General features: G+C 35.8%; 1 protein-coding gene across 2 annotated transcripts in view; it reads left to right on the top strand.

The window, feature by feature from the left end:
• Nucleotides 1-17,625, top strand: part of ROCK1 (Rho associated coiled-coil containing protein kinase 1) — an 83,387-nt gene that overhangs the window by 41,808 nt on the left and 23,954 nt on the right. For both annotated transcript variants that reach the window (XR_009274547.1, XM_058801818.1), the window contains exons 7-21: nt 741-885; nt 1,166-1,304; nt 1,725-1,816; nt 1,998-2,157; nt 4,552-4,618; nt 8,006-8,094; nt 9,667-9,715; nt 10,301-10,436; nt 10,801-10,892; nt 11,008-11,254; nt 12,914-13,020; nt 14,063-14,213; nt 15,113-15,273; nt 16,132-16,316; nt 17,114-17,183. Coding sequence is in view for 1 of the 2 variants with exons in the window: in XM_058801818.1 (XP_058657801.1) it covers nt 741-885; nt 1,166-1,304; nt 1,725-1,816; nt 1,998-2,157; nt 4,552-4,618; nt 8,006-8,094; nt 9,667-9,715; nt 10,301-10,436; nt 10,801-10,892; nt 11,008-11,254; nt 12,914-13,020; nt 14,063-14,213; nt 15,113-15,273; nt 16,132-16,316; nt 17,114-17,183 (1,890 nt within the window). In the remaining variant the exon portion in view is untranslated. The remainder of the gene's footprint in view (nt 1-740; nt 886-1,165; nt 1,305-1,724; nt 1,817-1,997; nt 2,158-4,551; nt 4,619-8,005; nt 8,095-9,666; nt 9,716-10,300; nt 10,437-10,800; nt 10,893-11,007; nt 11,255-12,913; nt 13,021-14,062; nt 14,214-15,112; nt 15,274-16,131; nt 16,317-17,113; nt 17,184-17,625) is intronic.

Genomic DNA, 17,625 nt, shown 5'->3' with positions numbered 1-17,625 from the left:
AATTTAGCATTTACTGCATATGCAGTACTAAATTTTATTTGCTTAATTATGTATTTTTATGCCAGTTTTTCCACCGATCCATTTCTAGGAATGGCATGGGATTATTTCAGGAGTGCCTGAATGGCACTGGAAAAGGGTGTGTGGTTACACCTTCAGCATTCTGGATGTCAGCTCCAGTGTGACTGATCTCAGTTCTGCAAGCACTTTCTCAAGGGTGTGAGGAACATCAAATGTTCTTCTCATGTTGCCTGTTTTGAGGTCTCTACATAGATTTTCAAAGCCTTATCTACCTTTAGTCTTCCTAGCATTCAGTATCTTGGGTCAGAGGCCAGAAACTTGCAGTTCAGCTGTTCCTGTTATCAAAATCCCTGATGTTGACCCATTTATGCTAACAGAGGAACTTTCACTGTTTACAGTACATCCTGTCAGCAAATGACAAATTTATACTGGCATGAGTGGCTGTGTGGTGTGTGCAGGGCCTAGATACAATTCTGATTACTTCTTGGATACTAACTGAGGTTTTCAAAGCAACTTCCATTGTGTTTGACAGATCTAGTGCTTTGTTGTAGCTTAGCAGCTTAGACTTCAAAAATATATATAAAAAAAAAATTAAACAGGAATGTTTGTTGACAGAATTTTATGTGGATCTGTTGATGTTGCTTAGGCTGCATAAGCTCATGGAACTTACTGGGAATTTTTGAACTTATATTTGGGCCTGGCTGTTTTCCTGTGTTTTGTAGGAAGGAATGGTACGATGTGACACGGCTGTGGGAACACCAGACTACATCTCTCCTGAAGTATTGAAGTCCCAGGGAGGGGATGGTTACTATGGGCGGGAATGTGACTGGTGGTCAGTTGGAGTCTTCTTGTATGAGATGCTTGTAGGTGAGTAGTAGGATCATCAGAATTGACTGCACTACTTAACTGGACTCCCATGTTAAAATCACTCTTGTTTTTAACATTACAGCTCTTCTGGCATGAGCTGTGGTTTACAGATCCTGGCATTTACAGAATATATTTTAGAAAAATTCTGACAGAATTCTCAAACATTTGTCCTTGCCTCTTTTTCACTTGGTTGCATACATTGTTGTGTATGTAATTCAGATATTTAATTCAAAATACAATAATTTTGATCTGCTTTTTAATGTTTGTTCTGCTTTTTCAGGTGATACACCTTTTTATGCAGATTCTTTGGTTGGAACGTACAGTAAGATTATGAACCATAAGAACTCCCTTACTTTCCCTGATGACAGTGACATTTCTAAAGAGGCAAAAAACCTCATTTGTGCCTTTTTAACTGATAGGTAAGGTTTATATTTTATTCATAATGAAAATAAGCCTTCATTAAGAGTATTTCTTGTCATGTTGGAAAAAACAAGTACTTGTTTTGTGTGCATTTTTAAACTGCTCAGGAGAGGTGAAGTTCTTAGTGCCTGGGCAGGAGTACAGTGTAACAACTTGGCAATTGCCTGAGCTGTCCATGATAGTGGAAACAGAAACAGCAGAGCTTCTAATAGACAAAAGTTAAAACCAGGCTGTGTCTGAAATGTAGCTGCTCTGCTCATATAGAGCTCTTCTTATGAAAACATTTGAGTTACGTGTACATTTTACCGTAGCTTGAGAGGTATTTTATTGTCTCTGTTGTTAGGTTATGCTTTAAGTGAGTCTTTCCTTCAGAATAATGTATGGAATCTCATGTGTTTAACCAAAACACTCTTCAACAGGGAAGTGAGGCTAGGACGAAATGGTGTAGAAGAAATTAAACGGCACCTTTTCTTCAAAAATGATCAGTGGGCTTGGGAAACACTCAGAGACAGTAAGTATAGTGCTTTTTTCAGAAATAATGGTCTGGTTTACCTATGTATCATGTTAGCAAAAGGACTGGTGTATTTTGTTTAAAGGAGTTTACAGTTTTATTTATTTTGTACCAAGCAAAATTTTCTTAGTGACTTGAGTGATGAACTGATTATTATCGTACTATTTTGCATTTTTTCTAGCTGTAGCACCAGTTGTGCCTGACTTAAGTAGTGACATTGACACTAGTAATTTTGATGATCTGGAAGAAGACAAAGGAGAGGAAGAAACATTTCCCATACCAAAAGCATTTGTGGGCAACCAGCTTCCCTTTGTAGGATTTACGTACTACAGCAACCGTCGGTATGTGTGCAGAAAGCAAATTAATGCTGTATTCTTTGTGTGGCACTCTTTCTGACTCTTACCAACCAATATCTAGGTTTAAATCTCTTAAGATACTTACTAATCATTCAGAATACTAAAAATTACACTCTTTTAATACTTTAACAATGATAAAGTACTGCTAGACATCATTACCTTAAAATATTCCATTGTGTTGTTGAGTGTCCTATTCTGCATTGAGAAGATGCTGCAGAAGTGATGCTGCAGAAGCTAAGCAAGAAAATCCACTGTTGCCACTACCAGGCAGAGCTGCCTGCAGAGCACTGAATTGTGTGTAGACTCATGAATCAAGGTTTGAAAGTCCATTTGTTTTACTGCATATTACTGTCCCTGAGCTGAATATGAAGTTTCCATACTTTCCATCAGTGTTTCAGTGTGTGGTAAATTAAACCTTGGCTTACTAGAAATATTTCCTACTTGCCTGCTTTCTGCTTCATAATTTTTCTTTTTTTTTAAGTACACGTCCACTAGACAGAGTGAGATCGTGATGCTGTATGGCTTTCACTCCTGCTTAAAAGACTTTTAAATTACATCAGTTAAACTGTATTAATTAATGCTTTCAACAGTCATTATTATTGTAGGCCCTGTGGATAGGTGCATCTACATTCAAAAATCTCAATAACTTTTTAGTGCTTGGAAAGCTGCTTTTAATTGTGGTGTTAGTCAGGCTTAAAATGGGCTAAAACTTCTAGTCAAACTGTCAGATAGAGACTGTTAGTTTTAATAGCATTTCTGGATAGGAAAATCTTAAAGGAAATAAATCTGGTTTTCGTCCTTGCATGGAAGAGGAAGCACTTTTCCAAGCCTGTGGTGAAATTCTTTCCATCTCTGCAAAGAGTTGGATTTATTGTTACTTTTTGCCATGGTGAGGTGTAGAAGGACTTGTAGGCTTTTCATACACTTTGGGTGAGTTCAGCAGTTCAAGAGTTTCACCTATTGTTCTCGCTTTAGTCTGTAATTTTGGAAAGTTTCCATTTTTGCCTTGCAGGAATATTTTGGAATATATTGTCAAGAAGTAGCATATTAGGAGCATGTTAATAACAGAATTTCTTCCTTCCCTTTTGGGGGACAGTATCAGGAATTTGGAGAGCGAAGTGGCTGTGTTCTTGCTGTCATTGAAGAGTTCAGCTGCTCTCTGCTACTATTGTGACTTTGTAGGCCTACTAGAACTATGATGCTGGCCTAGAGCTGAATTTGGTCCTGTAATATTCTGCTGGTGTGATTGTCTTGAAAAATCTGAAATGACTATTCATGCTTGCTAAGCCTGTAATCCTAACTTTTGTTTTCTTTTTGTACTGGAAATAGTTCAAGCATTACAACAAAAATAAGTCTGTATCTGGACATGTTAACACAGATTCTGGAAACCAGCTGAGAACACTTTGTAGCCCTATCTGGCTTGTGAGTTCTCTTCTAGATCTGATGGAGCTGGTGCTGTGCCTAAGTATCACATTCTTACTGCTCAACAACCCTGGTGTGTAAAATAGGGTGGCTTCTTGTACTGCAAACAGCAAGCTTGTTTCCATAGGAAACTTTCATTTCCACTTTGTAATTTGGTTGTCTGAAAGCCAGATTGATGTTTAATTTCACCATGGTTTGGAGATGCCTTTATTTTACTCTCCTTGATCTTTTGGAGAGGTTTTTTATATCTGGAAATATTCACGTGAAACAAAAAGGACGTGTCCATCTTTCTCAGTTCATGTGTTGGAGTGTTATTTCTCACATAATCTGATGCACTTAATAGATGCTTTATGTCTCTTTAGATCAGTTAGCAGGCCAAGAATATCATATCAAATAGCAAAGGAATTTGAAAACAGTAATTTGTATTTATTTACCTAACTCTCCAGATTCATTGCAACTAGAAATTTATGGTATTTTTAGAAAACATTTACATCAAATAAGAACACTGGCTTCAGGGCAAACTTTTTGTGTGTAGAACTCTTAGTAACTTTGTTGAAAGTTACACAATCTCTGCAGACTTTGCTTCATTACTGCTACTTGCTGCATAAGTGCCTGAGTAAATATTTATGGGATGAAAGCCAATGAGAGTGTTGTAACTAAGGAAAGCAAAGATTTTTTTAATGGTTATTAAAAAAAAGAAAAGTGGTTGCATTGTATTTGGCAGAAATCCTTTTTTTCTGGAGGCCTTCTATTGCAGCTTTGTACTTTAACCTTTCAATAAATTGAATTTTTCAATTAAATGTGCTTAAATCTGATTACATTGCTATTTGATTATCCACATTTTGGAGCAATAAATCTGGGAGTTATATTTTAGGATGTCTCTATTATCTTAATCTTTTTTTAATAATCTTACTTTTAAACAACTCTTGAAATATAACTCTAAAAATTTTTTTGCAGGTATTTAGGTGTCCCTGCAGAAAATTCCAATGACAACAGAACAGGCTCCAGTGTGGACAAAAGTGTGGTATGTCTTCATCTTTGTTGTATCCTAATAAAGAGTCTGCAGTATATATAAATATATATACTGCATATATGCCATAAACTGTTTGAGTTAGAAATGTCTCAAATTATCTTAGTATTTGGGATCAATGAAATCAATGCATGAGTTTTAGCTCTTTAGTATAGCCTCCCTAAGAAAGTTAATGGAAAAGCAGCATTTCACTTCTTAATATAACATTGGTTGTCCTGAATTGAATAAAATAGCCAAAACTTTTTGTGGAAAAGGATTCACAGTTTTTATCATTAGAAATATCAGAGTACTTGTGCTGTGCTTCTAGAGTGCCTCATTGATCCTGGGTTGCTTTGTGGCAACCATGGAGTCTGGACTTCCAGTGAACTCAGTGGAAGGTGGAAGACAATGTACCAAGCATGAGCATTCTGCTCCTTCACAGGCCTTCCCCACAAGCTGTTGGGAGTTGGGGCACTGATGATCTGCATTTCTAGAGCAGCTCACCTAGCAAGAAATGCTCAGGAATGCTTTCAGTTAGATATTCCCAAACATCTCAGCAGTCAGGTTTCCAGGAAGATATGCTAAGGTGTTTGAGACTTGGTTGAGTGCTTGGATTCTATGTAAGTTCTGATATAAATCAAACTGTTCCCTGAAAATGGTTTGATATGTTACAAATTACATTATTTCCAGAAGAAAACATGGTCAAAAATTGATAATTAACTTTAAATCTTGGCTTTGACTAATCTGTGTTCCCTTTTCTCTTAAACTAGCAATGAAAAGGTTTAATGACACATGGCACTACCCAGAGAAAATTTGTACAGGGCATGGCAACTGGTTATGTCCTTTACTGGGCTAGTGAATTTAATAATTGAAATATCTTGATTTTTTATTTATATTGATGTGTTTGATATACTTTCTTTTCTTTATAAGTGTTTGACTGTTGATACACTAAAATTTTAAAACAAAGCCAGACTTACCAGTATTTGAAAGTACTTAAAACTGTGTGCTGGCTTTTGGCTGACTTTGAAGAGAGTTACCGAGTGGACTTGGCATACTCACTGGAATACTACTCAGTGTGTAGTTGAAAAATCCTCAATAGTTCTGTCCATGTTGTCAGACATATTCAAATGTATTGTGACTTCAGCAGTTTTGGGAGGTGAAGGTCTGGAAGAATTTGAGTGATATAGGAAGGTTTAAATTGATATTAAGTCTTTATTACAAGGTATGTTTCCCCCACAGTTCTTTCTCAGCTGTTTTTCTTTCATTTCATGCTGCAATGAAAACAGTAATGTTGCCACATGGTTAGCAAATCAGTTAGTTCCAGAAATATAACACAAGATGCTACCTGGTCTCTGTGCATTTTGATGTCTGTGTTTTGAATGTCTTTGAAGAAAGACGTGAGTGCTACAAATTTCCAAGAAATTACTTGTTTGGCAAGTGTGTAAAACTTAAGAGAATTAGGCCATGGTGTTGTGTGAAAATAGAATTCTATATCCATTTAACTGAATATCAAACCTCTTTGAAGATCTGATTGCTTACTTTGGTTTAGTGCTGCCATAACCACCTGTAAACAGTTTAGATTTTATGAAAAAGGAGATTAAGAGATTCTTTTGCACCGAATCTTAGGTTTTCTTCATTGCTCAGGGTACAGAACCAGTCTCACTATGCTGAAGTGAGTAAGAAAAAAGAAAAAAAAATTACAGTTCCAGAGAGATTTTTCTTTACTTCTCTGTTGCCGAGAGAAGAGAAAGAAGAGAAGCTGACAGGCTTTTCTTAAGTCCTTTCCTGCCCTTCTTCCTACTCAAAATGGAAACCAGGAGCAAACTAAAGCTTAAAGGCGTGCTTTTATACTGAGTTAATTGTATGTAACTCAGGATTTTCTGGAGGTATTCTTTAGTCTATTGATAGCAGATTGTGCAGAGCTTTGCCCGGAAGCCTGTTGTCTCTACTGATATAATTAGACTGCTCAGCGAGCTCAGATGGGTCCCTGGGGTCCAGCCTAATGTGAGAACATGCAGAGGCGCAGAGGCGCAGGAGGATGCGATAGCAGCTCGGGCGAACCGGGGGCAGTACAGAAATGCCTCAGTCGCCAGATGTCTTTGTAGACCTGCTCTCATCTATCCCATTTAGTTCCTCTGTGCGCCCTGTCTGGAAGGGCTATAACATGAGTGAAAGGAAATGGAAGAGCAATCACATGGAACCTTTGTTATCCTCTGGTTTGGGGCATTTGCTGTGGTCCTTTCTTATTACAGTGAGAGCCTCTAAACAGTCTAGCTTCTTGCTTTGTTTCTCAGTGGTTCATACCAAGGAGATAAATGTGTTATGTACTGGTCTTTTCTTTGTCCTCAAAGTCTAGATTTAGAAGCCATCCCTTATTTTTAACTACAAGCATTGTCTGATCCACATAGAGTTATGTTCTGTGTCACACCAGTAATTTGTTTTCCAGAGCTGCTCTGTTAAGTGTTGAAATGTCTAATTTTTGGAAGCTTTTTGATATTTTGGAGTTAAAACGGGAAGCAACAAAGCAAAGCATCAGAAGCACTTGAAAATGTTGCTTTGAAGAGAGTCTAGATTAGGAATCTAGTGCTTCTCTGTGCAGTTCCAAGAGCATTGAAGGAAATACGTAAAAATTAAATAGGCTGAAATCTTTACAATATCAGTGGAAAGGTTTATAAAGAATCAACCAACATGAGGTTGACTTGATGAGCTCCTTCATCATGTTAAATGAGGATTTTGATTTTGGAATGGGATTATTGTGCCTAGATATTCAATAGAAGGTGGTAGATATTTTGAGACTACATGAAAGGAATTAATTTCTGAGTTTATCTTGCTGGCAAACAGTACATGCTATGCAGTAGTGTGCCATATTAACATCTGAAGTTTGTTACTGTCTTTCGAACCTTGGTACAGTTCTAGCTGTAAAAATTACCTCTGACTAAAAAGGTGAGAGCACTTTCTCCCATTGCAGTAACTGGCTGGCCTGGTTCTGCTTCCTGAACTTGTTAGGAGCTTGAAGATGCACTGCAAAATACACGTGGTGGTCATGCTAGAAGAAATTTTGAGACTTACTAAAGTGTCTTCTTACATTTTTGCAGTAATATATTTAGCCAGGTACTGAAGATATGTAAAACAAGGAGGATTTGATTTAGCTTAGCCCTGTGAATTTTGAAGATACCTAAAATTTCATGTGCAATCAAATGAAAAAAACTGTCTTACTTTTTGTAATTTGTGGGAGGGCAGGGAGGAAGGGACATGCATCACATTTTAATAAGGTAAAATGTCTTATTTTGGTAGAAGAAAGTAAGCTGTGATACAATGTAAGCAGAACTGAGTATTATGAAATACTTTTTAACGTTTCTAAATTTAATGCATGTTCTTTCATGTACAAATACATATTTAAAGCTGGAAAATATGCAGAAGATGATCTATGAGTTAGAAGAACAGCTACATAATGAAATGCAGTTGAAAGATGAAATGGAGCAAAAGTGCAGGTGAGCCTTTGAACTTCAATTGTTTACATAATTTAAGTATATCTAACACTTCAGTTCTGTGGTACTGCTTTAGGAATTACCAGGATAACACTAAGAGTAGTGTTGTAGTTCTCCAAGGGAGTTCCAGGCACATATCTAAGTCATTCTAAAATTTTCTTGAGTATGGTATAGAGAAATTTTTTTTTCATTGACAACCCTGTAATACATGTTCTTTCTGAGCACTTAAGTGTTTCAGTTTACCTGATATCTCTGTATTCAGATGTTTTATTCGACTAAGGTACATGCTATGCTCACAATGCTGATTTTTTTTTGAAAATGTGAAATTCTGTATATATGGCATATATTGGATTATTAAAATTAATTAGGTGTTTTCTAAATACAGGGTACTTGTTGGAAAACCACCTTTTTTTTTTTTCTGTGGCTGACATTTAAGAACAATAGTTTGCTTTCTGAAGTTTTGTTTCTACCATGCTGAAGTAGCAGCTATGTGAGAATTGGCATTTTTCCTGCAGTCACATGAACAAACAGTTGAGATTCCCCTTTTCTGATAATCAGACATTTTTACTGAGAGTCATGCAAATGAAATTCCCCTTCAGTTACTTGTCCTTTTGAAGTCTTTTCTGAAGAATTGAATAATCCCAGGAGGCAGCACTAGGTATATGATGCAGGAAGAATTTAGTCTTGTGAATTAGAACCATAGTATGTAGCTGTACCAGCTCCTTAGGTGCAAACTGGTAACTGAAATGGTCTAGTGGGAATTTAGGCTGTGTGACTCTGTTGCTTACTTAAACACAAGCTCACTGTTGGCACATTCTGATTGCTCTCCACAAGCAGAACATACAGTCTTGAAGGATATTCAGTAGCTGTCTTCCTGCAGTACTATTGAAGCTGTCAGAGCACAACTGTGTCTTCTGGTTTGTCATGCCATTCACTGCAGAGTTAGTAGATAGGAGATATCCCTAACTATTATACCTGCCTCTTCTTTTACCTGCCAGGCAGCCTTGTCTGGGTCCTCTTTGTTGGTTCTTTGAAGAGGGATGGCTGCCTGCAGGAATACAATGGATGTGTCAATGCTATTGCCAGTTAAATGATTCACTGTCCATTTCACCACACTCTCTGTAGTTCAGTCTTCTAATACATTGATTCAACAGAGAGACTTTCAAATAATATCATTCATATACCTTTATCTGTAGTAGGGAGCTGTCTGCTGTGGAATTAATGAGCTGTTTTAAATATTTGAAGGTCATAACTAGAGGAAGTTTTAACAGTTTACCAGGGTATTCTAATCTTTAGGATAGCCTGTTGTGTACATACACTGTTTTTTGCAGATTAAGGGATAGAGTGTGACACCTAAAGTTTCACATATTTAATCTGTAACAAAGCTGATAAATACTTAGTGATATATTTTACAAATTATTTGCAATGGTTGATTGTCTTCCTCAGCTTTAAATGTTCATTACAAAATAACATTAGTCAAAATATTAACATTCTCTTTACTAATGGCCATGAATCAGTTCACTAGAAAAACAGTAAGTATAATTTATCTGTTAAATGATCTTGTTTTATTTTTAGGTCTTCAAACATAAAGCTAGACAAGATAATGAAAGAACTGGATGAAGAGGTAATATTTTTCTCCCCTGAAGATGCCTTAATTGGGTAAAGGGTGGAGTTAGGAATAGCACTTTCATGATTCTAAGATATTTTTTCTGAGACTAAAAAATAATTGTTCTGTGTTCCAGTTCGAGACCTAATGATCATGTTTCAATACATAACATTGGGAGATTTCCTTACTTTTTTATTTGTAGTCATTTACAAAAACTTTTCTTTCTGTTAGTCATGCTGATTTCTGTTTACTTTGATAAATATTTTCCTTAGTCTTGCTTGTTGCAAGTTTTCTGGAGTTTATCAAAGTCAATTACTACAAAAATGCAGATGATTTTCTATTGAATCCTTCTCTTGTCTCTTAATAATTTTAGTAGTTACTTTGGATATAATTGTACTAACAACAATTTTTCTAGTAATTGTATAAATTTGTCATGTAGAAGTTAAAAAAGCTGTCTTTTCTGAAAACCTTTCCAAGGAAGCTAGAAATTCATTCATTTGAAACAATCAGTTTCCATGTGTAATTAGTTGCGGAGATCATGCAACTGGTTTAGTGATCATTCCTTAAAATGTAAGTATAAAATACCAATTCTTTGAATTTTAGGGAAATCAAAGGAAGAACTTGGAAACAGCAGTGTCTCAGATTGAGAAGGAAAAGGTGGTATTACAACATAAAATAAATGAGTACCAAAGAAAATTTGAACAAGAGAATGAAAAAAGACGTAATGTGGAAAATGAAGGTATGCAATATTGTCCAAACGTTGACACTGAGGACATACATTATGTGTTTTGGGGAGTAATTTAGTGTCATAGTATCTTAAGTGTTGTGCAACTTTAAGATTTGAAAAGGGATCTTTTCAAATTATGAACACAGATTTTGAGGTTTTTTTTTTTATTATTTTTAAATTCTGTACTCTGCAGCACTGTGCTGTGTTGTTGGTCTGCAGGCACAAAATTCGACATAAAAATATATATAAGAAGCAAAAAGTCAACAAAAACCTATCAATGCAAAACAGTATTTTGGAGCATGTTTGTGTGAAAAAACAAGAATAAAACCCTAAGGTTTTTATAGTATGCTGTATTAATGGTGCAATTTCTCTTTAGTGTCCACACTAAAAGATCAGATGGAAGACTTGAAAAAAATCAGCCAGCATTCACAAATTTCAAATGAGAAGATAACACAGTTACAAAAGCAAGTACGTTGTTTGTGCTCCTTGTCTTTATTATTTCTTAGATTTGAGTATTCAAATGTAGCAAAACTGGCTCCATAGTCTTTATATTTGAGAATCTTTGTCTGGTTTACTTTTACAGCTAGAAGAAGCAAATGATTTGCTGAGGACAGAATCTGACACAGCTGCAAGACTGAGAAAAGGCAACACAGAAATGAGCAAGTCGTTAAGTCAGGTAGAATCACTGAATAGAGAACTGCAGGAAAGGTGCAGAGTTCTGGAAAGCACAAAACTGCAGGTGGAGAAAGATTATTATCAGCTACAAGCAGCTTTGGAGTCAGAACGAAGGGATAGAAGTCATGGATCTGAAATGATTGGAGAACTGCAGGGTAATTATTCTGAATTTATACCTTACCAAAAAAAGTTGTGATAACCTTTTTTAAGTGAAGTAGAGTTTGGTCACGGGAGGAAAGCCAACCTGCAAAAAAAAGGTGTGACTGAACAATTTCTGAAGATTGGATCTGGCTTCCTGATCATGTTGAGCAGCTCTTGGGAAAGAGAGAGAGAGAATATCAAAATCAAAGAGTGTCAAACACTGATAGTGAGTCTGGGGCTGTCCTGACCAAAAGTCTGAGTCCAGTGGTGCTAAAATATGAAGAGCTGATACAGTGCTAGAGAAGATGCAGCACCATCTTACTGCCTTGTGCAATAGCCAAGTTGGTATATCTTGGACTTGCTCTTCTTTCATGTGTGAAGAAGGCTATTATTTTGTTAAATTGCATTTGTTTTCTTTTATGATGATTCTACATTACTTTTACAAGTAAGGTTAAGAGCACAATAAGGGATGCAGATACAGAATCCTTTTTTTCAGGATGATTAAAACTTTCTACTATTTGTATTGATTCTTCCAAAGTAGAAACTATTCAGATGCATTAGTTCATGCCTGTGGCTTTGCTAATGTACCCTGACTCTTAACTTTCCATTTTGAACCATCTGTCTGCAGTATTCAGTTTCCATGAGGTCCTTTTGATGAGGACTCTCCTTTCCCTACTAAAAGAGAGCGTGTAAGACAGAGACTTTTTACCAGGGTTGGTAGTGACAGGACAAGGGGCAATGGTTTTAAATTGAAGGAGAGTATGTTTTCATTAGATATAGGAAGAAATTTTTACAGTAAGGGTGCTGAGACCCTGGGACAGGTTGCCCAGAGAAACTGTTGTTGCCTTGTCCCTGGAAGTGTTTCAGGCTAGGTTGGATGAGGCTTTGAGCAGCAGGGTCTAGTGAGACGTGTTCCTGCGTGTGATAGGGAGATTGGACTAGATGATTTTCAGAGATACCTTCCAAACCACGGGATTCTACTTAGTATTTCATATAAACTCTTATGCCACACAAGGGTAGATGCTGTGGGGTTTAAGGAATAGTCACTTCTTCCATGTCATTACGCTTAAAATCATGGGATGGTTTTTTTTGGAAAAGACCTCTAAGATCATTGATGCCAACTATTAACCCAGAACTGCCAAATCCACCACTAAACCACATCCCTAACTGCCACATTTACACATCTTTTGAACACTTTCGGGGTGGTAATACCACACCTTCCATGGGGAGCCTTTTTCAGTGCCTGACTTCCCCATGGTCTGAGTCACACTTAGGTGAATACATGTTGTGTTAGTACCCAAAAATCCATTTGAAATTAACTTTCTGTATAATGTGCCTTATCTACCCGTTAATGAAGTTAGCATCACTTATAGGTGCTTGTTCCATAGCCTAGCAGAACTTGGGTTAATGAAAGAAATTCTGAATATTAGATAATGGAAGTGATGGAAGGCAGGAGCCATTTTTGCATGATTAGTTTTTGTGAATTGTTACTCATGATGTGCATAAAGAGTGTCTAAAAAGTTCAGTTTGCTCTACAATGTATGGCCTTTGCATGCCTGAACAATTTGAAGTATTTGAAATGTTTTATGGGCCCAGAAATCAATAAAAGTTGCAAAGACAATTGATCTAAGTAATGTAACTAATATTGAGTGATACTTAATTTTTTGTGGCAGTTCGAATTACAGCTTTACAAGAAGAAGTAAAAAACATTAAAAACAATCTTGAAAGAGTGGAAGCAGAAAGAAAACAAGCACAGGATATGCTTAATCATTCAGAAAAGGTATGGTGAAATGATGTTGAGGCTGATGCTCTTTGTCAGCTTTTAACTATATTTTTAAATGTTATTTATGTTTCCAAGTCCTCAGGTAGTTGTTCCTTGTAGCATTGTGCAAGAAAATTGTGTTTGTCATTCATTATCATTGATTCAAGGATCCAATCCCACTGCCAGTAGCAAGGAATTTTTTTCTGCCTGCCTAACTATGACTGCAAAGATTTGCTTCTGAAAATCTATAAACTTTTAAAAAATCTGGTTTTGTTTTTGTGGGGTTTTTTGGGTTTTTTTTGGTGGGGGGAGGTGTTTTTTCTTTTTTAATCTTTACTGGATTTTAATTTGACTGGATCAGTGCCAGGCAGGCTTTTTAATCAACTTTGGTGCGGAATTTTTTTCTGTCCTTCCGTCCTTCCTTCTAAATGTTCCTCTAACATCTCTGATCCCTTCCATATGATGGAAAAACAAGTTAACAGTAAGAGGAAATCCTACACCCTTTCTCCAGACAGACCGCTGTCTGGTGAGGTCAGGTAAAGACTTGCTGGGCTGTGTGGTCTGTGGGAATAAACCAGAGATAGAACAGCCTGTCAGGGAAGGGGACAAGCAATTCTAATTTTTTGTTATGTGAAGAAGCCATTCAAAGCCCAGTGCTTGTCTCTCAAAGCACATCTCCAGTGCTTGTTTGGTGAATTACTGTCAATGCCTGACAATCCTAGCAAGGAAATAACCCAAATCCATCCAGGTAACAATAATTCAGATTCCTCTGTGCTTGAGGATGTCCGTTTGTTAGTTGTATGTTTCCAGTTTAGGTGACTACCGATTATACAAATGGAGAAGTTTCCGTTTTCTTGCAAATTTGTAGACTACTGAAAAAAAGTTAGTGAAATTTTTTTCCAGAGCACTGAGTATAGTTTTGGTCTGTTACTGTTCTTTGCTAAGCGTGGAAAATAACATTGATAATCTCTTGATAAGAGAAATGTAATACTAAAAAAGGGAATAAAAATGTGATTCTTCAGGTATTAGAGAAGTCTGATCACTTTTTCCTTATCTTTAGGAAAAGAATAATTTAGAGATAGATTTGAACTACAAGCTGAAATCCTTACAAGACCGGTTAGAACAGGAAGTGAATGAGCACAAAGTGACAAAAGCGCGGTTAACTGACAAACACCAGTCGATAGAGGAGGCAAGATCAGTTGCAATGTGTGGTAAGTGTTTCCTGCAAGTTTCAGGTGAATACATAATAAAACATGTTCTGATTATGATATTTCAATACACATTGTGTTACACTGTAGTACTCTTGTACCAGTGTTTGATCCCTTCTATAAAGAAAATGTGTATTAAAATCTTAAAACATGAAAACTACACATTTTAAATTATTTTCTCTAACATGCTACTTCATAAAAATTGTTTTGTTTCTTAATGTTTTACATACCTTACTTTAAAGCCTTCCTTGCCTTCTAAAATGCTATTGAATCTTGAGATTCTGTCTAATGCTAAACAGAATTGAAAGAATGCATTATCAAGAGAGATGTCTTAGGGCATTCATTCCTCTGTAACTGCATTGAAAATAACAGAGTTGTATTAGGCTTGTCTGAAGTGAAGTGAGAATTTTTTTTAATAGATGTATATCCATGAATCAAAGGTGTGTCTTGATTTTGTAATTGAGTATGTCAGGTTTTCCTGTGAAGGTCATCAGTACCTAAATGTGGCTTTTAGAGGTAACAATAATGGTAGCATTTTTTTTCTTTTGCTACTATCCATTCATGGAAATGGAACTTTGCCTTACATCAAGAATCTGTGCTTTTTATTTCTTTCACTGTTTATCTTTCAGTTGTCATGATAATATTCCAGTGCTTTGAATGAAGAATGGAATTATTTTTATTTTTTTAGTGTTCCTTGTAATAATGCCAGGATCTTTTTTCTTTCAAAAAAAGAAAAAGAAAAACAAACAGTAGAAAAGCTGAAAATCAAACAGCAGAAATCTTATATAGCTGAACAAAAAGGTCTGAAAAATATTAGGATATTTATGACTGTTTTTACAAATGCACGCTTGCAGATGCTATGTAATAATTTTTGTTATTTTTATTTCCTTAATCTTTTTTAGAAATGGAAAAAAAGATAAGGGAAGAACGGGCAGCAAGAGAAAAGGCAGAAAATAGAATAGTTCAAGCTGAAAAACAGTGTTCCATGTTAGACTTCGACCTGAAGCAATCTCAGCAGAAACTGGAACATCTTCTTCAGCAAAAGGAGAGACTGGAAGATGAAGTAAGTAAAAGGTTCATCACTAATAATTTTCTCTATAAACAAGAAATTAGAGTTGAACTGAGAAATAGAAAATTAAATTCACTTATACTGAGCTCCTTATGTAATACAACTCTCAGTAGAATTGAGGATAGTTGTTGGCCTAAGTAGGTTTAGGTAATTTCTGCTTGTTTCATAACTCTAGCATGTCTTCCATATTTGAACTTCAATTCAATATAACACTTTTTTTTGTGTGTTTTCTCTTTTTCTAAAGAAAAAAAATCTGCTTGTGAATTTGACTGTGCAGTCTGATTGATGTGGATGATTTACAGGTCTGAGTTTGTGTTGTCTAGTTTGCATTCTTTCCTTTTGTTCAAGGAAATGCAATTAGAATATTGAGTGTGAAAACTAGGTACTAAGACTAATAGCTTCATTCTTACTTTTTCTTTACAGGACAGTGGGAATGAAGTTTATAACACCTTTCTTAGGGGTCACAACTCATGTAAATTAGTTTTTATGTACTTGATAAGCTGCATTTTTTTTCTAGGGTGAGAAATTTTTAAGATCTGAAATCCATGGAGAGGTTTGCAGACAATTTAGGTTCCTTCACTTGTTGTCTTTCAGATAAGTTAAATTAGGGACTTGGAAATAACTAAAAATAGGAAAGCTTTATAATTCTGCAGCATCATAGCCATACGTTCTAAGGGCAGCAGCTTTGTCTGAGATTATTGCACTGAAGTGTTTGGAGATTTGACATGTGTTACACAGTGTAGCATCTAGTCAGTAGTTTTTAATATAAAATAATCCATAGGTGAAACCTCTTCAGCCACATGCAATTGGTTATGTAGCAAAGGCTCCTAAATGGAAATATTTCTCATTTAGGTAAGGAATCTGACACTGAAGCTAGAACAAGAGACGAATAAGCGAATAATGGCACAGAATGAATTAAAGGCACAAGCTTTTGAAGCTGATAACTTGAAGGGTTCTGAGAAGCAGCTGAAACAGGAAATCAATACCTTGTTGGAAGCAAAGAGATTACTGGAATTTGAGTTGGCTCAACTTGCAAAGTAAGTAAAAACGTGAAGTAAAATGGAAAAAATTGCGTAATTATACATGTACTATTTTGCCTGTTCCTGCTAGTGAATAAAGTTCTCTGGAGCATAGGCATTTTTTCCTAAACTGAAAGAGTATTTTTAGCTGCATGTTATGATTCCTATGTAGCTGCCTGTTATGATTTCTATATAGCCTTCAGTGTTGGAATATTTTTGTTATGAGCTACAATTCAGAACAGTTCTTGGCTCACCATTCTATGTTAAGGCACACACACATATACATGATTGTGTGTGTATATATATTTGTATATATATATGTGTGTGTGTGTGTGTGTATGTATATTTATATGTGTATATATATATATACATATATATGTATATATATACGCCTTTTTTATTTGAATTACTTTTTTATGGATTGACTCTGATGCTACTTACTAAATCATATGGGGGCTTTTAGTACATGGGAGTCAATAGTTCCCTTTCATTGCCTGATTCATTTTCTTAATGTTTCTTTATCTTAAAATGAAGACATTTTTCATTAATTAGACTTCTATCATATATTCTTTCAGCTGGCTTAATGTTTCTCCATTTAGAGTACTTCTTGGCTTCTAAATTACATACTGAAAGGATCATTGTTTTAGAATAAGAACTGTGTTAAATCAGAATTCTAAGATACAGCAAACTGTTGCTCTTTGTGAAGTCATATGTATGCAAATGGAAGATCATTGTAGAGTGCTGTTCTGGTTACAAATTGTCTTTTGTTAGTAGCTGACTTTTTAAATGTTTCCCTTTTTTTAATTTCTTCAAAGACAGTACAGAGGAAATGAAGGTCAGATGCGAGAGCTACAGGATCAGCTTGAAGCTGAGCAGTATTTTTCGGTAAGACTTGTAAGGAATTGTGTGTAAGGAATTTTGACATAAAATCATTTAACAGTAAATAGTTGAAACTAAAATTGTTTTAATGCAAGTAACAGCCTTGCATAAATCAGAAAATCCTGCTTGAAATACAAACGAGGAGCAAAATATTAGAGAACATTAGATGTTGTATCTAAAATGTTGTTTTCTTGTTTGTCAAAGCTGACATTACATTGAGTAACTCTTACCTGAATTTTTCATCTGAGTTGTTCCGATCCTGAGATTAGAAAGGAGATAGTTTTCTGATTCAATTGCAAACTTTACAGAGAGTTGAAAATCTCCAAACTTACTGGAAAATAGCTCATGCTATTCATCTGCCACACATACATTTAGGAACCCTAGACCCAGTAGCATTCTGCATGTATTCCTTATTCTAAAAATCTACCTTCTCTGCACCTGAATCGCT

Source organism: Ammospiza caudacuta, chromosome 1 (genome assembly GCF_027887145.1).
Source record: "Ammospiza caudacuta isolate bAmmCau1 chromosome 1, bAmmCau1.pri, whole genome shotgun sequence".
Taxonomy (NCBI): Eukaryota; Metazoa; Chordata; class Aves; order Passeriformes; family Passerellidae; genus Ammospiza; species Ammospiza caudacuta.
Note: the sequence above shows the minus strand (reverse complement) of the source record. Positions and strands in the feature narration are given on the sequence as shown.